General features: G+C 25.4%; 2 protein-coding genes across 2 annotated transcripts; both read right to left on the bottom strand.

Annotated features, from left to right (window-relative positions):
• Window positions 1–872: 872 nt before the first annotated feature.
• Window positions 873–19,298, bottom strand: LOC145838448 (serpin B9-like). The gene is made up of 12 exons (XM_082946041.1): window positions 19,093–19,298; window positions 16,205–16,307; window positions 15,736–15,842; window positions 15,227–15,363; window positions 14,598–14,711; window positions 10,647–10,785; window positions 9,550–9,648; window positions 4,634–4,696; window positions 4,313–4,434; window positions 3,638–3,799; window positions 1,755–1,918; window positions 873–1,115 (listed from the first exon to the last, which is right to left on the bottom strand). Exons 2-12 carry the CDS (start codon window positions 16,288–16,290, stop codon window positions 1,067–1,069), a joined length of 1,242 nt encoding a protein of 413 aa, XP_082802167.1. The 5' UTR covers window positions 16,291–16,307; window positions 19,093–19,298; the 3' UTR covers window positions 873–1,066.
• A 562-nt stretch (window positions 19,299–19,860) lies between these two features.
• LOC145838535 (uncharacterized) lies at window positions 19,861–21,971 on the bottom strand. Its single transcript, XM_082946147.1, has 2 exons — window positions 21,728–21,971; window positions 19,861–21,184 (listed from the first exon to the last, which is right to left on the bottom strand). Exons 1-2 carry the CDS (start codon window positions 21,942–21,944, stop codon window positions 19,977–19,979), a joined length of 1,425 nt encoding a protein of 474 aa, XP_082802273.1. The 5' UTR covers window positions 21,945–21,971; the 3' UTR covers window positions 19,861–19,976.
• Between the last annotated feature and the right edge of the window lie 206 nt (window positions 21,972–22,177).

Raw genomic sequence — 22,177 nt, 5'->3', positions numbered from 1 at the left:
TATTATAAATATTTCTGCAACAAAATTATTTTTATTTACGCAGCTAAAAACAACTTTTCTCATATTAAAAATTGAGTTTAGGGTCGATAAATTTTCGATTTTGTAAAAAATCATAGTTTGGTTTAGATAACTTATTAATTTTTGTAACGTACTTTTTTTGACAATACGCGCTTATTACGTGCAGGAGTCGGCGGTCAGTTAAGGGTGGTCGCAGGTCGAATTAAAAATATTCGCGGGCCACATTCGTAGTTCCTTCATAGCAGACCCGAATACCTAATGCAATTTTCGATTTCCTATAATCTTTTTTATTGCGGGCCACAGTTTGCCGACCCTCGTTATAGCAAGTAATACATAATTTTCATTCTTTAAATATATACAGATACTGTTTTATCAAAAATTGTCGTGGATCAAAAGATGATCATTATTTTAAGGCTGCTCTAATTTATAAGTCTCGTAATAAATTTTTTTTTTAATTTTTAACAGAACTAATATTTCAGAACGTGCGTATTTTAAAACCACTTTTAAAATTAGGAGTTGTTTCACAATTAAAAAATTTATAATAAGTTTAAAAAAACTAATTAATTTTTATTATATCTTGAACTACTCAAGAAAATAGAAGTTTTAGTTCTAACGAAATTTATTCTACAGCAAAAAAGACATAAAAAATATGAATGTTAGTTGTATAAAATAATAAAACAATGTTACAGACTTATATTTAACGAATATTTTTTTAAAATAATAAAATTAACAAACATACAGAAATATGATTAGTTTATGTTACAATCAATGAATTCTTCAAAGTTTTATAAATTTTTTAAAGTTAATAAAACAATTACATTTATGGTAGTAAACAGTTATAAATGTAAACAGTTTGACAAACACCAGTAAAAAACACATTAAATATTTATTGGTTAATTATTATTTTATAATTTACAAGCCTAACTTACTAATAACCCGCAATTTTTAAATATGGAAAAATAACTGTATATTAAATCAAAATCTGTTTAACTACAGAAATAAAAATACACATACAACTTTATTTACATTTATTTATTTTGTTTTCCATTCAAAGTTCATTCCTGCCGTATATAATTTTTCCATTAGGGACTGCAAACCTAGAATATATAATGTATTTAAAAAATCTCAAATCAGTAAAAGTTATTCAGAGTTAAGATAGTAATAAAAACCTTTAATTAAACAACAAGAAAAATTAAAAACAACAAATATTTAAAAATTATGTTTCTCACAAACTAATGCAATTAAAAACATTTGATCCAAGCTTTAAACAATTCTGAGCCAATGAACTCATTTATTTTCCTTTAAGATTTTAAGAATCTCAGAAAAAAGTGAATTTATTGGAAGAAAAAAAAATTAATTATGTTATATAGAAAATGGTTTAGTTTACTTTCTAATTATTTAAGTAAAAAAATACATACTAACATACAAAATACAAACAAATTTGTATACTTTAGTCAAACTACCTGTCGACAATGAAATGTATTTAAGTAATTTATTTTTTGATATACTTAAAAAATGTATGGTATATTATATCAGGTTAAAAAACTGGTAAAAAACCTACTTGTATATAAAAATTTCAAACAAAATACATTATATTTAAAAACTATACTGTATACAAAACAATAAAACTTCCATCAGGTTACCTTCCAACAGCAATATTAACAACTTAATTGTTTTATTTTATTAACTTATAACTTGTATAGCTTAGTATATTAAATATTTACTGTCTTCCATACCTTCCAACCATGAAAAGTTGGGGTGTGGTGAATGAAGTGGGTGTCGGGTTGCCACGCAACAGCATTACGAACGGGTGGTCCAAATACACCAACGTGACGTCATCACTGGGGGTTTCCCGCGCCCGATGTTTTTCCGCCTCAACGCTGCCACCGTGCGGTGATACCTGTGATTGTTTAAAATGCGAATTAAAAATAAATAGTTAAATAAAAATTTCGGTGAATTTTGTATACTTTTATTTCTATGTACCCGTGTAGTGACACCTGCGATCGAAAAAATTGATTTATTTAATCTAATGATGAAAAAAATTATATTATTAGTTTTTTTTATTTTAAATACAATGTTTTCATGACACTTGCGAGTGAGCTGCGAATATTTTTAGTTATATCAGTCTAATAACTTAATTTGACTTCTTTTATTTAAACTGCTTTAATTTTGTTAATTAAAACTGGTGGTGACGCCTCAAATGGGTGAAATTTGATGATCAATTATTTTAATAAGAATGTTTTCAGTTTAACTAGGGGTGTTAGACCAATTGTTTATTTGGATGAAAAAGTTTTAAAGATATTTCTTATTTTTTAACTTAAAGGCGTTGTTTCTTCAATTCTAAGTTTTATTTTTAGTTGAACTTTTTTAAATATAATACTTAAAAATTCTGGTTATATATTTTTTGTAGAAATAAATTTCTAAAAGTGTCCTGAACATTTATATGTAAATATTTAAAACTGTTATTGTGTAAATTGTGTTTCAGATGTAGATATAAAAGGAAAACATGAATGGTATTAAAATGGTCAAATGATCGGTAATTTAAATTAATTACAACAAATAAACAACACCGCTATGTATGTTTACAAATTAAACTTTTTTTGTTAATTTTTATTTTTACCCGGACAACCTGAAATATTTTCAACTCTGTAATATCTACAATAATCTACAATTACTTTTATCAAAAAAAAATTATTATAAAAAACATTTAGTACAAATCTATACAGAATAGCATTGTTAAGGGTTGGTAACTTTTTTAGTCGACACGCCAGATTTACGGAAAAAATCTTTCTATTTTTAATTAATAAGCCTTAGCTGGCAAAGCAGTAAAAAAAGTGTACCATTTTTTAATATTAAAAAACTTTTTAAAAGTAAAATTTCAACGAAACAAGCATTTAGTAAGCGCTAGTGCCATAAGATTAAATAAAGAACACATTTTATAGTACTTTATATAAGTGACTTTATTTAAAAAAAAATGTTATCTAATTGTAAAATACTTGATAAATGTCCCCCCTAAATTAAGCTTAACTTAAAAGTTATAAATCATTTTAAACTAACTTGAAAAATAATTTAATCGTAAAGAGATTGTATACTTAATTGTTAAAACTAGTTTTTGAAAATTATTTCATTATTTAAATAAAAGAATTTTTTTTGAAACTACAAAAACAAACCGGAATTTTTTACAAAAAATATCGATGAAAAATAAATCTATATCTTAAAATAATCCTTTATTTTTAACTTACAATGTTTCTTTGTTTTAACATACGGTTATAAGAATTTGTAAGTATGCAAACAAATTTAATTTATTGATATTTTTAATGTTTTGAAAAATTTCCAACAAACATTTTTTTTTTGTCAATTATTAAATGAAAAACAAGTAATCTTCATCCTGACTAATAGGATGGAGTGTTATCAGTATATATTATTATTTATTCATTTTCGTCATCCAAAAATAGCTGCTTTTATAAAAATTCCAAAAATTTTAATACTTTTCAACAGTCATTAAAAAAAACAAGGAAATAAGTTTACCAAACAACATGTGATCTCATTATAATTAAAATAAAAACTAATAAATACATTCAGTCTAACAACATTTATTTAAATTTATCTAAATAAAAACCTTCAGTCTAACGGCGTGCAATATCTGATCGACTTTTATTTTGTCGTTTGTCATCCCGGTTAAATCGCACTTGTCGGCGTCAAACATACTTTTTATGTTCATTTTATTGAAAACACTTTTCATGTTGGTGGATTGTTGCATCTCGAAACGCGGCAAGACTACCTAAAAATATAAGTTTTATTTTTCCTTGTAAATGTACTAAATATTGTTGTTTTTTTATATATTAGTATCTGAACATATATTTACAGTAAGTAAACTTAGAGATATTATTTCAGAGTAAAAATAATTGAACAAAAAATCAAAAAATACCTAAGAAATTGTAACTAAGATAAGACAAACATAAACTTAGTTTAAATAGTACCACCTAGATATCATATTTGTACACCGTTTTTATTTTATTGTATATAAAAACGCTGTATTCTGCTATATACTGGTTATAAGTTTAAAATTAAAAATAAATGATGGTAATCACAAGTAAAGTAGAGACTGATAAAACTTTAAATAAATGCATAACACTTGAATGAATAGTATATAATACTATAGTGTACTAAGATATTATTTATGACCTTTAGAATGTACCAAATAAAAAGCAGTACAATACAAATATATTCTTTTAGATTTAATATTTATAATACTTGTACCTGTTAATAAATAACAAAAAAGATTAATAATAACCTCGACAGTTTTGTATTTCAGTTTAGATAGCCATTTATCGAGGTTTTCTGAAGTTAACTGTTCTTCTACCAACGGTAAATCGAAGTTATCCGGCATCATGACTACTAATGACAGTTCCTTGCCTGTTTTAAAATTAAATAAATAATAAAAAATTAAATTATAGTGAGAGTCATTTGTTTTGAAACATATTTATATTCAAAACTCAATATTGCTAAGTTTAAATTCTGTACCAGTGAATTAGTAAAACTTTTTTTAAGCTCTTTTTTTTGTTTTATCTTTACAACTTTATCAGTAAACTTTTTGATAAAAATAAGTAACTACCAGCATATGGAAGTTCCAGAACATGTAGCGTCAAAGATTCAATATATGTGTACCGGAATAAACCTGAAAAATATTATATTCAGTATAAATATATTTATTTATTTCACAAAAAAATGTAATGTGAGTGATTCAATATAAGTTTGTATAAACAATACTGAAAGTATTTTAAGCTCAGTATACATTACATTTAGTATAAAATACTTATCATATACGATTTAATGCATTTGTTTATAAACAATTCTGAAAAAATATTATGTTAAGTAGACGTATATTTATTATAGTTATTTATTTTAGATGGTTCAATGTAGGTGCATATGGAAATTTGAAAAGACAACTATATTTAGTTTACATATTTACATAAAACAGAGAAAAGATACACTATCGAGTTAATCGTACTGGAAAAATCCTTAATTACTCAACTTTTCATAAAATTTAAAATACGTCATTTATGGAGTTTTTTAGTGTACAATTATTTATATGAATGAAAACTCCAAGTGAACTGATGTTTATTAATTAAGAAAGAAATATAAGCTTGGTTAGTGAAGTCTTATTATGAATGTCACTTTACTAAGTGAAATTTATATGCATTTATACAAAATAGCAATACATAAAAGTATTTCATTGATATAAAAACTTCAACAAATAATTAAGTTTTTCTTTACTTTTAGTAAAGTTTAGAAAACTAGAGTAAGTTGTGTTTGGGGTTGATTAATGTGACCTGGGTTATGCTTTGAATAAGGAAGTTTATTATTCATCAAAAGTATTATTAAATTTAGCATAAAAATTTCAAAACAACACTAAAAAAATAAATTCTTTAGGGAATTTAAAAAAATAATTTGGGTATGTTAGTTAAACTGTTAGGTATAATTTGAAACAAAGCAAGAATAAAAATAAAGAAGTTTTCATCCAAACGGAGTTTTTCAAAAGTTAAAACACTTTTTTTCTAAAATTGTTAATGTTTATAGGTAGAAACTAAGTTGGTGTAATTATTTTTTTAAGTAAATTATTATAAAATAGTTGTTAAACTATTCTCATATTTACATTATAGTAAGCTTATATTACGAGCTTATCTAACCAACAATCTTAAAACAAAACTTTAATAACACCAAATTACAATTGATAATGTTTATTTAAGCAACTACTTAAATTAAATGCTTATAATTAAGCTATGTAAAAGTCATCAAAATACCGTACTATTTAAAATATTATATAAGTTAACTAGTTTTGTTTATTTATGTTTACATTAAAATTACGTATACATACTTCCTGTTATATAAACTTTACACAGGAATATACAAAAACGTTTCATAGCCCACATAAAATTATATACAGGAAACACTAATAAACACGACTTTATGTTAGAAAAATTTTGATCTGAAAAAACATTATTACAAAACGTTATCATACATTGTAATGTTTTTTATTGCATAATGAGTCTATACAGTAACAACTTAAAAAAAAAATTTAATAAAAAAAAAGCTTCACTCTTTGTAAAAACATTCACCTATTATAGTTTATCATATAATTTCTTCTTATATTATTATCAAAAACTGTACCTTTACTATTTTATGTACTTTATTACTTCATTTTATACGACGACCTTTTTTACAGTTTATTTAAATTTTTTTATATGACTGTGTTTTAATAGTTTTTATGCTTAAAGATAAAAATAGCCTAAGTTTATTTTTCATGTACTAAAATCTCATATAATTTAAAAAGACCTTTTTATAAACAAACACTGTTAAATTAGTTTAAATTACAAAAACTTCTATGAAATTTCACAATCGTTTAACTTAAGGCAGGGGTCGGCAAACTGCGGCCCTCAAAGGGTAAATCTACGGCCCGTGAGCACGTTTTTTTTTGAATGGAATGCGGCCCGCGAAATAAATTTTTGTGGCCCGCGAGCATGTTAATGTGGCCCGCTGAGCAACAATATGTTTTAAGTTAAATTTTTACTGGTAATTTAGTTTTGTTTTATTTTATTTCGTTTTAAGTTCATGTATAATTTTTTTAATAATAAAAAGACTTAACTGTATTAGCTTAAAAATGTGAAAAAAAACAGATTAGCTTTATAACAGGGTATTTTCTCATTTTCATATTAGCTTTCTTCTTACAACAGCAAGTAATTATTTGAAAAAAGAGTGTAAAGAGTGCTTAGATTTAGTAAGTCAGTTATATAATAGCTACTTAGTAAATAAACAAAATGCAAATGTTTTTCATTTTGCACAAAGGTAATGCACAGTAATTAAATAAAATAGCATTTCTTTACAGTTTAGGTATTCATTTTAAATGTATTTTATACCTAAGTTTCTTTTATAGATGTATTATTACTAAATATTATACTTAAGTGTACACAAATACATTTAATATAACATAATAATAAGAAATAAGGTTTATTTGATTTTGGTTTTAACAAGTTTCGATTTTTTTAGTAGTTTGTTTAACTTAAAATTAATTCCAATGCACACAAGTGTACAAAGATGCTCATATTTAAACCACTTTTTATTTACTGCTTAAGTTAGATTAAATTTAGTTTATGCATAAATGTCTTACATTATTGTATCTAAATGTAATTTTTAAGTGTGTTCAGACACATTTAAAACAATATATATGACATAAATTAAAATTAAATTTATGATATATGTTTTTGTCAATACACAGTGATGGTTTGAATTATAATATATGTTAAATTTTAAATCTTGCAGCTGATACAATTTGAAATACTGTTTATACTACTGTATATAAATGTGAATAATCAGTTTTGCCAAAAACTTGAGTCCCGGTAAATCTTGGAATCTGAAAATTTATACTTAAATAATCTGAAAAAAGTTTGAATTTGAGAATTTTTGAAAAACCTGATTTGAAAAACAATTTTTACATGTAAAGTAATGAAATTTTGATTTGAAACAAAAATTTACCATATAAATATTTTTATTAAAAATCACATTTAAAGTAGCTTAAAATCATCTTTTTAAAATTGATATTATGTTTAAAAGATTTTTTTTTACCTTTAGTTTAATTTTATACTGAAAACAGAAGAAAAAATTTGTACTTTCACAAACTTTATATTGGTGCATTGTACCTTTGCTTTAAAAATCTATTTACCTATTGCTGTGCTTTGCATTGGAACTAAACCTAGAAATTCTTTTAAAATTTCAAAATTAGTAAAAACAACTCAAATAAAAATTCTCAGATAACAATATATGTTTTATCAGTGCACTCATCTTAACAGATTGATTAAAGTCCTAATTTGATTTATGCTGCTTTATAATCTTCAGGCACTTCTTAAACACGACTTTTGTTGTCAGTAAAGAAATAAACAAAAATCTTGTACTACCGTCAGCATAAATTCTTTAAGAAAATTAGAATTCTAAACGGTATCTTCTTTTTAGTAATTAGTTTTGCTACTTTATAACTTGCCTTAACTTTTTCTTCAATCAGTCTGTAGGTACTGAAGATAATCATGTACTTAGTTGGAACTGACTTAAGCGATTTGCTTTATTTCGTTTCTTGCAATAACTCCTAAATAACGTTTTTTAATGCTTATAGCTCGTCTTATATTTCACATTTACTCTTTTCAAAAGCAATATTTTTATTGCAGATAAAGAATTACTATAATTCTTAATAAAAAGTTAGTTATTCTTCTTCATTAAAAGCTTAATAAGCTTTTATACTTTTGTTAAAAGTGTTTAATAAACCGTAATTGTCCATTGAAACTTTTTTTTTTGATTTATATTTACTTCACTGTTAATAAACTTCGTTATTTCTTTATTTTGTGAACTTTCTTTTAAACAGGGTTGCCAAACAAGCAGGCTAGTTTAAAAGTTTGAAGAATACAGACTAGATTAAACCTGTTTAAGACATTTTTTTAAGACTCAGGTGTGTGTGAAACTTTTGTTTTAAACACTTTGAATTCTCAGAATAGTTTTTACAACCGTAATGTAGTCTACTAATTGTATTTTTTTCTTGTCTTCTTACATTTTGTGTACTTTTTTATAATGATGATATTTCAATTAGGTATTTAAGCTTGATTAACACTAAGTTTTATGCTTTTTTAACTTTTAATTAACTTGGCTGGTTTGGTATAACTTAGAGATTTTGCTGTTAGTGTTAAAGTGGCAACCATGTAAAATACTAATTAATTACTAATAAGGTATTTTATAAAAGTATTTGAGAGTTAATCATGTTAAAAATTTGTTTTAGTTAATTTATTACTGAATTTTTTAAAGAGTGTAAACTATTTTAGACGCAATTTTTTTTTTTTTAAATAAGTATTTTTAGAAACATGTAAAAAGGGTTAATAGTACAAAAAAGGCATAAAAGTAACCTCTAAAATATTTTTAAGCTCAAATTTTTATAAAGAGTTAGGTTATAAGTAAAATTACAAAATATTAAGTTTAACCTATTAGTCTTGAAGAAAGTACATAGCTTATTAAGACTAAAGTACATTAGTCAATGTAAATTTTATTCTATAAAGTATTTATAATTTATATAGACATTCTCTGTATATCTAAAAGTAATTTGAAATATCAAAGTGAATAAAAGTAAAACTTTCTCTAGTAACACTAAAAGCAAAATATTATTCAAATGTCACTAAAACTAAAACTGCGGCCCGCGACGACTTTGAAAACTTGAAATTTGGCCCGCGAGCACCAACTGCCTGCCGACCCCTGACTTAAGGTAATATTGATAAAATTTTGTAGCAGTTCTATGGATTCGACTAAACATTAAACAAATAGTATTCAGATATAATTTCAATACTTTCAAATATTTATTTGAAAAAATAATTTTACATCAGCATATACAAAATTTAATATTTTTTTAAATAAAGTAAATAATTTAAACAAACAATTTTTATATTAACATGTAATAGATTTATTGAGAAACTAATATTAAATAATTTTAAAATTTTTCACCTCTCTGAAACATCATCTGTACATTTACATAATCGTGGTGTGTAACGTAAAAACTTCTCTTTTCTTTTTTATACAAATCGAAACTTGAGTGCCAATCACCTAAACAAAAGAGATACAAACGTTTAAAAAGAACAAAATTGTGTTTTAATGAAGTCTTAACTAATAGTATAATTAAAATTTATAACTAGCTTATTAATGTAAAACAGCCATTTAATAAAACTTGTAGATTGAAATAAAAATTATGTCATAAATAGACAATTTGGTATTATACAGGGTTGCCACTAGTTTTTGGCAAATTTTTTCTAGGTTTTCGAAATTTCTTCCAGGCTTTTGAAAGTACACATTTTTGTGTCTACTTTTAGTTTAAAATTAAGTTTAAGGTTAAATACGGTGTTAAGTAGTATAACAACATTGAAAAGATACTGTAAAGCTACTCTAAACTTGTTTTTTATTGAAAAATTTTTTGATGATGACAAACTTTTTTTATCAAAATGATATATTTTTGGGTCATATCAAAATTTTAATACTAAACATGTAAAAACGATTTAAAATTCAAGGTTTTTTATAAATTTTTGTACAAAATTTAAAGTTTTACCAGATCTTTTCAAAATTTCTCAAGTTTTATCTTAAACTGTCAAATTCCAAGTTTTTGTTTCCAACCAGATTTCAGGTTTTGTGGCAACCCTGATTTTATAAGAAAGTTTTTCATAAAATAGCTGAAGCTTCTATCTTAAATTTTCAAACAGTTCAAACTCATTATGCATTGATTAAAAGAAAAAATACTTTACAAAACTAAGTATAAATGTTTCAAATGTTTCATTGTTGTTATAGGACGTTATAAGTCATACAAAAATAATTTATTACAAATACTTTATTCGTATTTATAAAATATAAAACATTAAAAAAAGCAGTTTAATCTTTAAGAAATATTATATACATCGATATAAATAAGATAAAACTTTTAAATGAGTGTAAAAATTTTGTATGTAAAAATTACAAACTTGAAAATTGAGTTTCATTGACTATCAATTTATCAAACTCTAACCAAAAATAAGTAAGACTTAATATTCAATAACTTATTTTGATATAATACTAACCCTGAAAATCAAAAACATTAGTGAGTACCAATTTATCGTTTCTGTTAACTTGATTTTCATGAATAACTCTCATGTTATTTTTTGAAACGTCTTTATTTATCTCGTGTGCTGTCTGACCCGGTGAGGCTTGGAATTTCAACTGGAAGTAGTAAGACATTTTTAATAAAAATACTCCAACTCATTTGATCAAGATAGGGATTTTAAGTGAGCTAATATTGTAAAAAAAATGATGGCATGCTTTCAACTGGAATATTAAAAAAAGATTTCAAGTAAGCATAGGCATATTGCTAAACTTAAAGTAATCATTTTTTTACTTTTTGTTGTTTAAATTATAGAATACCGAAATAGTTATAAGTAAAAAAGTTGTACAATAGCGTGAACTCAGTTGTAATATAAACTAATTTGCAGGTAATATATTTTTTAAATATAATGTACAATAATACAGATCAGACATCATTTTTAGTTAGAGTTTTATTTTAAAATGTAGTGCTTAATTATTGCTTTAAATTAGTGAATATATAAATATTCAAGTTTATAAAAAAAGCAAAACTCAAAAGTAATATTTCTACGTTGAAAGGTAACTTAAATAATTTTTAAAGTAAAATGCTAATGATAAATCTTAAATAAAAACAACTTCAAGTTATTTTTTTTCGTTCTTACTTTATAATAAGTACAAACTGTGTATGAGTAAATATTTACATGCAAGTTATATCAGACTTGTATTTGTTGTGGTTAAACGCAAAATTCAGTAAAAATTTACAGCGAAATTTTGTAAAACATCATAAAAACGTCTGTATAGTCTATATCGATTGTATGCCAAATTTTATTTGGAAATTTTGTTGTTTTTCACTTTAATATTTTTTGTTTTACAAGCATTTTCTTTGTTTAAAAGTGAACTATCACACGGTTAACACCAGCCGATATAAATCAATAAACACTATTCTGTTGTTAGTGATTTAAAAACAAAAAACCTTAAATAATACAAAGACAATAATAGTAGAATTTCATAAGTTTATGTCTAGTCACATGCGAAAATTATTTGTGTGGTTTACAAATAGAAAAATTTAATAAGGAGTAAAAAGAACGATGTTTAAAAATAAAAGCTTAATTTAAAAAATACCATTATTGATTATCCTATTCAAAATTTTATAACTTTTTACATGAAAAAAATCAATAAACATTCAATTGTTGTTAAAAAACGTAATTTTATATTCAACTATTTTTATTTACATGCAAAGAAAGATTTGGTCTAGACATAAAAAATATAAGCAACAAAAATGTTTTGATTGAAAGGAGTATTAAGAATAGCTTAATTTTAGAAATAAACTTTTTTTTTTCAAAATTATATAAACTTCTACATAAAGTTTTGTCAATCATGGTTGCCACTGGTCAAGCTGAGAAAAAATTCCTGACTTTTTCTGACTTTTTACCAAAATTTTCCTGACTTTTATAAACCAAACTCTTAAATTAAACTTATTCTAAAATACATAATCTAACACTTGAAACTATATAAAGCTTTCAATCTAATTTTCATACAGGTTAAAAACAACAGTTTTTACTGAATTTTATCATCAAACTTCCAGTACTTAAGTGAAGTAATTTAAAAAAAAAGACATAAAAAAGTAAACTATATATCTGTTGTATAAAATATTTCCTCTAATCATTTAGTATAAAATTTGTAACAAATAAATATACTCATATTTACTTTAAAAACTTAAGTTACTCTACAAAAAATACAAATAATGTGTAAACTTAATCTTGGCATATACCTCTCTTATAACTTATTTCATAAATTTAAACAACTTTAAGAAATTATAAAGAGATAAAGTATACACATCAACTTGTTCCATAAAATACTAAACTAACTGCTTAACTATAAAGAACTCAACTATTTACTTAAACAAAAAACACTTAGATTCTAAAATTATGCTAGATAAACTTTTGTGTATATATCAGTTTCACTATGGAAGTGTCCTTGCTACAGATTATCAATACTAAAAAGCTTACAAAATCTGCTTGTTAAAGTAGGGTACTTGTTCAATATGTTAATAGAATTTTTTTGCAGTTTTATAAAGGATATTTTATTTCCAAAGCAAAATTATTGGATTCTATTAGCAAATTTCTATCGTGACGTAACTATAGTGGTAGGATGGAGCTGATTTTCATTTCTACTGATACTGTCGTCGTTCCAAGGACGCATACAAATTTTCATCAACAATAATCGAGTCACTTTGCTGAAATCGTGTTCCAATTTTATTTTTACAATTTCCACTGTGAGGAGTTTTTTATCTTAACTTATACCAGGTGAAGGCATTGGAAATAAAATTAAATATTTTTGTAAATTTCTAGGAAAATTTTGGAATTTTTTTCTGACTTCAAAGGACTTTTAATTAGTTTTTACCGTTTGAAGGCTTTGGAAAACAAGGAATTTTGTAAAATTAAAATGACATAATCTGACTTTTTTTTTTAATTTTATCAAATTTCCTGACTTTTTTCAAAACCCCCCATTTTTTCCTGATTTTTCCTGATTTTTTTCTTTTTTTTTTTTAATTTCTCCTGACTTTTCCTGATTTCCTGACCGAGTGGCAACCCTGGTCAATACACAGAACACACATACACTTCTTAAAAAATGATGAAACTTATTTTTTTCATTTTTGTTGTGAAAAGTAACCAATTTATGAGAAACTGATACAATATCTTATCTAAATTACTTGCAATTTATAAATACACAAGATATTTTAAAGATTAGCATACAAATTGTAGAACCAATTCTACAAGTTAATACAATATTAGAGTTTTCGATCTACCTTTTATAAAAAAAAATAGTAAAAAAATACTGCTAAATTTTATCAAAACTCTTTATAGTTTATCATGTTAAATAACTATATAAATATAAACGATAAAGCTATAACATGTTATATTTTCGTGTTTTATAAAACGACTTATATGTTGATCAGAAAAATACTTTTAATTACCAAATCTAAAACAATCAATTCATGTTTTAAACATCTCAATTTATTTATATCACTTAAAATTGTAATAAAAAATATAAATTAAAATGGCCATAGGGGGGGGGGTAAAGCCATGTTTTTTACAAGTTGATATTATTTTAAAGGGTTTTTTCTACGCTTCAAGATGCTTTTTATCGTTTTAAAAAATTTTAATCATTTTTTGAGATAAAGTCAAAGTCGGGCCATATAATAGGTTCCAAATGGGAAGGGAAAACTAAAAGAGCAAAAAAAGACTATTTTATTTATGATCTATCTCCTACATTTTTCAAAAAGTCTTCTTTAAACTTTTACAGTACAACAAAGTAGTATATTTATACAACAACAAAAAAACACTACTTTGGCTTTAATAGATTTTAAGTAAAAAAAAAAAAAGACTTTTTATTTTTATGTTTGGTATAAAATTATTATTTTTTAAATGATTAAAATTCGTAAGTAACGTATTTTCCTTTTAATATAAGAAACAATTTCTGAAAATTTGAAGAATATTGCTTGAAAAATGAAGTAGGAGATTGATTTTTAGTTGTTTTTAAAATTTCCGAGAAAATTGACCCCGAAAAACTTGCAGTCCATCGTTTGTATCAGAAACTTTTTACAAAAAATAAAATATCTCAAAAGTTAAATGATATTTTTGAGTTCTATAAAAACTGGCTTGTAGTTTGTACTTTAAGTTTTTGTATAAAAGCCAAAGTTAATTTTTGTAAAAAAAGTGTAGGACCCCCCTATGGCCTTAAATAATAACAAAAATTCAAAAAACACAATGATTATGTACAGTGTATTTAATTATTTAACCTTTACTTATTTCATCATCAGCAAAACAAAACTAACTTTAAAAAAATTACATCATAAAATTTTTACGCAATTTCGTAATGATCGAACGTTTTAACTTAGTCAAACATTATTATACAACCAACATTTTACTTATAATCTAAAAAAAACTAACTTTTTTAACATTAGCATTGTAAACCTTCAACGCATTTTTGTAGTGATCGAATATTTTAATCTTTTCGTCAGCAACCACTTTGTTGAATGTCTTAACCGTCACGTTTGCATTTGACTGTAAATAAAAACATGATATTTTTTTTACTCAATATTCAAGCTGATAGAACTTATTATCTAAAACTATACTCATTTGATTAGAAAATTTTAAATAAGAAACTAGTGCCTTGAAAATAAATAAACGTATTCATTACATAACTTTAAATAGTAAAAAGTAAAAAAACGAGTAATGAAAGTTTTGAATCTTTATCATAAACAAAAAGTCTAAGAGTTAAACAAGTGTGAAGCTAAAAATAATTAAAATTCAAAAAAGTCAAATAATGTTAGATCTGTTTACAAAAACAACTTAATATCAAATATATAACAGAAAAAAAAAAGCCTACGTAACTTTTAGGTAAACTTTGTGTCTAAGATTGTAAACTGCCGTAATTTATAACTCCCTCTACTGTTAATCTTGACTTTTTTGTATTTTAATTTATTTAAATGAAAATATACGAAAAACTTTTAATTATTCATAACAAGACTTTAAATAATATGGTTTTTAAACATTTTTGAGTGTGCAATAAGACTAACAATTTTAGAGATGGTCTCATAGGTCTCCCCCAGTGAAGATTTTTTTCTCAACTTATTATTTTCCTCCTCCAAATCAAAAGCTTTTGTTATTTCGTTTTTCGTTTCACCGTTTGCTCCTATTTCTATCATGCCCAGTGCTGGTGAAATGTATTATATAATCAGCAAAAAAAAAAACTATCTAGAAAAAAGTAAAATGAATAGGTTTGTTAGTAAATATATAATAGTATCGTCAGGTTTCATACAAAATTTAACTAGAAAATTGAGAATGCACCAGTTAAAATATAAAGTATATTTATTTATTTTAAGGTTTTACAAACATAAATATTTATACATAAATCTGTCTTTGGTGATTTTTGGTCTGCTCCTACATACAGTATTTCCACCGATGTACATAGTCAGATTATAATAAATCAGTTTGTACTAGTTACTGAAGTTATGAACTTTTAATAACTATAAAAAATGTTCAAACAAACTTTTCAAACATAATTCATATTTTTTAAACGTCATACCTGCAGTGAGACTCACAGGAGAGAAGAGAAAGTTTGAATTTTTATTTTCTTCCGCTAGGAGGTGATAGAGCTTGAGTGCGACCTTGGAGTTTTCCAGGTCTGAATACCTGTTAAATATTAAAATTAATAATATATTTGTTAGTTTTCATATATCATTATTGCCTGATAAATATGTAATTATAACCAGGTAATACTTTAATGTGTTTTTAAGTGTATCTGATAAATATAAAGTATGTCTCATAAAGGTATTCGGATCTGATTATTTCCAGATCCGAATACCTGATACATGCTAAGTGTATTAATGAACAGTCAATGCTTTTATTTCAATACTATTCAAGCTGGATACTTGATAAACATTAAATATATATTAATAGACATGAAGTATTTTGGTTATTTTGAGATCTAAAAACTTGAAAAAATGAAATGTTATAAAAAATGTCATCAACTGCATGAATTTTTAAACTAATACCTTCCATTCTGAGTTGCAGGGGCCCTGAAGTTAGAACGAGCCAAACATGAAGTTGTTAGCAAGCAGGCTACTATCAGGTAGTACATAGTGACTGAATAAAATCCTGAAAAAGTAGATTTATAAAATTAATTTAAACATTTTTATTGGAATGATTAAGGAAAATATCAGGTAGTACATAGTGACTGAAGAGAATCCTGCAAAAACCAGTAATAAAGAGAGCCCAAAATAAATCTCAAAGTTCGTATATGCTTTTTTACCATTACCATACCTAATAGATAGTTTATGAAAAAAATATATTTTTAGGAAAACGGACCTTTAAAACGAAAAAAAAAAAAAACAATTTAACTGCTACAGACAAGCTGTACCTTTTTGATCAACCAATGATCTCACAAATGCTAATAATATTAGAAATTAGGAAAATGTGGCCAGGTATAAGAATGGTCTGTGACATGATTTTTAGCTAAAAATGTTTGTATGCTTGTGAGCTTTGGAGAACCTGTGAAACTCATAAACAAAGATAGAGAAGTTTTCCATTACCACCCCTTAAGTAACAAAACTGTCATTAAATGACATAATTTAAAATATTAAATGACTACTCATACATGAAGAGTGGCCTAGACAAATTTTAAACCATACCATCAGTATGAAACTTAAAAGTAATATTTGGTAAGAAAATTACCAAAGTGTAATTTTTTGTATAACTATTCAAGGTACTTTTTGAAAATAAGAGTTAGACTAATAAAGTGACTGTAACAAAAGTTTAAAAATAGTTGTGGATAAGTACTAGGTTGCCAAAAGTCTTTTGAATTTTTTTTCCAGATTATTCAAAGAACAAGTTTGTTTGTCTATGTTTAGTATAAATAACTAAATTTAAAATATAATACTATCTGAAGTAGTATAAAAAATTATAAAGATACTGTAGAGGTATTTTAAATATACTAAAAAACATAATAAGTATAATTTAAAATCCAGATTTTTTCAGGATACCAGGTTTTTTGGCAACCCTGTAAGTATTAAAGTAGTTTAGAAAGAAAACTTGATAAAAAAAATTTGTAGATTTCATTTTTATTTTTGATATGCTTTAAAAAAGCTTCTTAAAATTATACATTTGTCGGGATATAACTAACAACAAATTTAATTGCTACGATTTTTTAAATTGTTTAAGAAAACTTCAGGTTTTCAATAAGTAGCATGGTTGCCACTCATCTTGATGAGAAAAATTTCCTGACTTTTCCTGACTTTTTCCTGACTTTTTACCAAAATTTTCCTGACTTTTCTAAATCAAACTCTTAAATTAAACTTATTCTAAAATACATAATCTAACACTTGAAACTATATAAAGCTTTCAATCTAGTTTTAATACAGGTTAAAAACAACAGTTTTTTGCTGAATTCTATCATCAAACTTCCAGTACATCACTTAAACCATCTGTGTATGGTTGATGTTTGTAATAAACAGCTCTATCAGCAAAATACTTGTATTATTACCTTAAAAACACAGCTTGTCTGAAAAAAGACACAAATTTTTAGCATTTACTAGCATGAATGTATCTAGGTAAACTAACAACATATAAGGAACTTTGTCATCTTTATATTTTTTTCAAAAAATATAGTATAAAAAAGTATACACATTAACTTGTTACATTAAATACTAAACTAACTGCTTAGTTATAAAGAACTCAATTATTTACTTAAACAAAAAACACTTTAATTTTAAAATTATGCTAGATAAACTTTTGTGTATATACCACAGTTTCACTATGGAAGTGTCCTTGCTACAATACTAAAAAGCTTACAAAATCTGCTTGTTCAAGTAGGGTACTTGTTTAATATGTCAATAGAAAATTACTGCAGTTTTATAAAGGATATTTTTCTAATTTATACCAGATGAAGCATTGGAAATAAAATTAAATATTTTTGTAAATTTTTAGGAAAATTTTGGAATTTTTTTTCTGACTTTAAAGGACTTTTAATTAATTTTTACCATTTGAAGGCTTTGGAAAACAAGGAATTTTGTAAATTTAAACTGACAAAATCTGACTTTCTTTTTTAAATTTTATCAAATTTCCTGACTTTTCCTGACTTTTTTTCAAAACCCCCTATTTTTTCCTGACTTTTCCTGACTTTTGTGATTTTTTTAAAATTTTCCTGACTTTTCCTGATTTCCTGACCGAGTGGCAACCCTGAAGTAGCCTTATCTGATTGAAAAAATAGTCGCAAATATGAACAGGTTTAAATCCTTTAATTAATTTTGAACTATTTTAAAGATAGATGAATTATTTCAGTGTTAAAAAACTCAATTTGAAGGAATATATTATGAAATACTATTAATTTAACATTACTGTACATTTACTTTTAAGTATTTTAACAACATTTTTTGCTATTGGTTTTAAAATTCAAAAAAGTCAGGTATTTGTGTTTGACTAACCAAAACTTTTTTAAACAAATTTTTAATATATTATAATTTAAAAATTCAAACTAGTAATTCTTTTTTTGTAATTATAAGTTAATCGAAAAGGGAGGAGTATTTTAAATTTTGATACATTCATGAATTTAGGAAGTAAGTAGTAAAAAATATTAGCTAGCTAAAATAAAACTTTATAAAAAACAGATCAACTTGTAAAAAATAAACTGGATCCCCCACATGCCCTTAAATTAAATAACATGAAATTAAGGGAATGCTTGTAACACCATGTTTTACTACAGTTTAAGTTTTTTTTAATACACTTAACTGATGAAATTTAGTAGCTTGGATTAAAAAATTTTATAAAAATAAAAAAACCTTAAAAACTAATGATTACAAATTTTCTTCAACAAAAAATCAATAAATTTGATTAAGTATTAAAGTATATAACAAATATAACTTAAAAACGTTAAATAAAAACTCACCTCACTGATTAGTTGTAATGCTGCAACAGCTGACGTGTACTAAAACTTCGTACTTTTTCAAAAAAGGGGTCACGCTTAGCTAGATGTTGATATGCATCATTGATCACGGGTATTGATATGGATCAGTGAACATGATCAGTGAAATATTTCATAACATCATTGAAGTTATGAAATATTCTAATTATTTATTGCATGCAAATATTTTATTTCAACTTTAAAAAAAATATTTTCATTACTTTGTATTTATTTATTCAACTTTTTAAAATTCTTCAGAGAATTGTGCATTATGCAAAGTTTTTAGATTTTATTCTAAATTAATGATAATTGTACAGCACTAAACTTAGTTAACAAAACAATTAAATGCTTAATTTTATTAATCAGAAATTTCAATTGTAAAAAGTATTTATATTGAATTTAACAAATTAAATCAGCCTTTAGTTATTAACAAAATAATATAGTCATCTAAAATAAAAATGGACAAAAATACAGACATTTTTAAATTTATATAAACCTCACTTCTAACTTTTAAATACGCAACATTTCAGCTTTAAATCTCAAAAAAGAATTTTACCATAGACAAAGTTATCTTTAAAAAGATCAAAACAAACTATTTAAAGTTTGTTTATAATTTCATTAGTAAAATTGAATTTTCAAAAGTAAAGCATCTTAATCTGAAGTCAAATCGTAAATACTTGCAAATCTTATTGAAAAAATCATTTCAAAACAACATAAATAAGCATTTAGACTTTTTTTAATAACTTAGACGGAAATAAACTTTATGACTTCTGAACAAAACAAGTTGCAACATCACATACAAACAAACAATTTATTTCAAATAAATGAAAAAGGTAATAAATAATTTGAAAATAGAAGTTTGTATTTACTTAATCAATTACACAGTCTGGAATTACAACAGAACTTGTGCCTAAAACGTGAACGTCTTCATTGACAACAAAAACAGTTTTAATTGGAATGTTATCTGAACAGTTCTGGTCATGTTCGAACAGGTCGTTTTTGTTTTGCGAAATGTAAACCCTGAACATGGGTTTACCAGGCTTACTTTTGCTTATTGACCCGTTTTTGCTGCCTTGGTATACATTGAAGGAGAGCTTTGGTTTGTTATCTTTATTGTGGCTGAAACTCTTGAAGATTTTGGTTCTACCCAACAAATTGTTGATTGAATTAATTTCATCATTCAGCTGCACTAATGGTTTTGTTCTTCCACTGCTCAACAGCTTCAATTTCCTCAAATCTCTCTCAGATCTGTTATATTTTCTGCTGGTGATTTTCGTTTTAAACTCTGCCCATGATCTTGACTCCGAAGCCGCCTTTGTGTAAGCCCTGTAGTGGTAGGAAAAGTTTTTCCTCTTCTTACGACTCCTTGTGTCAGGGATGATTCCGTTGCGAACGTCTCTGTTCGGGATTACAAAAGGCCCCACTTCAGCATCTTCAGACTCGTAGTCGCTGTCAACTATCTCGTGCACAAAGCTGCTGTCAACTTTTGGTATTGTGACGTCATCATTACTGTTTGCGCATGAAGAAAAGTCAAAAAGTTTGCTGCTTCTGTTGGCACTTGATAAATTCTTTTCGAAAAACGGTGCTCTTTTGGGCAGATAAGACATAAAGGTTTGAAAGTTTCCAATTGGCTCATGAGGTTTTTCAATAACATCAGTACTTACAGCAAGTTTTTCAGACTCATTTGTATTTCCATCAGTTCCAACAATATCTAATGGAATCGAGTTTAACTTTTGAGAAGGCTTCAAAGCGGGAGGAAAAACATTGCAGCGCCGAGCCACAAAGCCCAGCCTGCAGAAATGCTCAAAAGTCAAGTACTCTTGCATTGTGCACCTCAGATCACCGTTCAATTTATCCTCTTTTGTGCAAATAAGCAGGTTCTTGGCATCTTCTAGACTCAAACTGACATTGTTAACCGTCAACGCGAGCTCACCAACGTTCATAAGGAACAGGGCTTCCTCTGCAAACAGAAAGAAAAAGTTTTCTGTGTGTTTGAGGCCGCAGTAGACGAGTATGCGCGCTTCAACAACAACCTTGGCCACTTGGTAGTCAGGAAGCCATTCTGCTTGCCCTATACCTGAAAAAAATGTTAAAAACTTTTAAAATTTATTAAAGACGCTTCTAAAAAATATTACTTAAAAATGAATATGTTATTAAAATTTTTAATTAGGTATGGTATAAAATTAAAGACAGATGTAGGTTTTGTAAACTGGTAATTTAAGTTAAGTTGAAACTGAAAAAACAAGTAATGTCACGACACTGCTTTAGTTCAGTAATAATAAAATGACTTTTAATAATGACAGTTGCAATTAATCATAATATCTATAAATTAAATTTTATAATATCAATTTATTTTATTATTTTCATATATTCATTCCATATAATCTTAAAATATATAAACTCAAGTTAATATGTTACTCATACAGGTTAACTAAATAAAACAAGGACAAACAGATTCAGCTAAAAAATGTTTTTTATTGTAATAATTCATAATTGCAAGTAATTTAAATTCTACTTGTGTTAGTATTTTTTACAAGGAATAAAATAAAGTTTTAGCACACTTTTGCTAATAGATACACAAAAGACAAACTTAATTTAAAAACTGTTTAATATATAGTACCTTTGCTTCCAGTGTGTATGTTTACATCTGGTGTGTACTTTTCTAGCAAGTTTCTTGTCTTGCTGTCCAACAACTTTTGTTCTTCATTCTCACTCAATTTGCGGTTGAACTTTTGGGTGACTTGAAAGTTAACACCACAATCACTGCCGCTGTATTCAGATCCTTGCTCTTCTGGTTGCACCAATGATAAGTTTTTGTTGCTTGAAGGTTTGCTCATTTTTTTAATATGCTTAAGTTTCAGATAAACACCTGAAATTTGTAAAAAAGTTAACAAAAAGTTTAATCCTAAAGCATGGCAATATACAAAGTTGATTGTAGTAAATAAAATGATTAGTTTATTGGCTAGTTGCTGTAATATCTTGGCATTCATAGTACTTGTAAAATAAACAAACTTTATTATAATTTATTAGTTTAAAAAATATATCAAATCTTATTCTGTAGTAACAGAAG

The sequence above is a fragment of the Thalia democratica genome, chromosome 6 (assembly GCF_965202585.1).
Source record: "Thalia democratica chromosome 6, ktThaDemo2.hap1.1, whole genome shotgun sequence".
Lineage (NCBI taxonomy): Eukaryota > Metazoa > Chordata > Thaliacea > Salpida > Salpidae > Thalia > Thalia democratica.
This window is presented reverse-complemented; position numbering and strand designations above follow the sequence as displayed.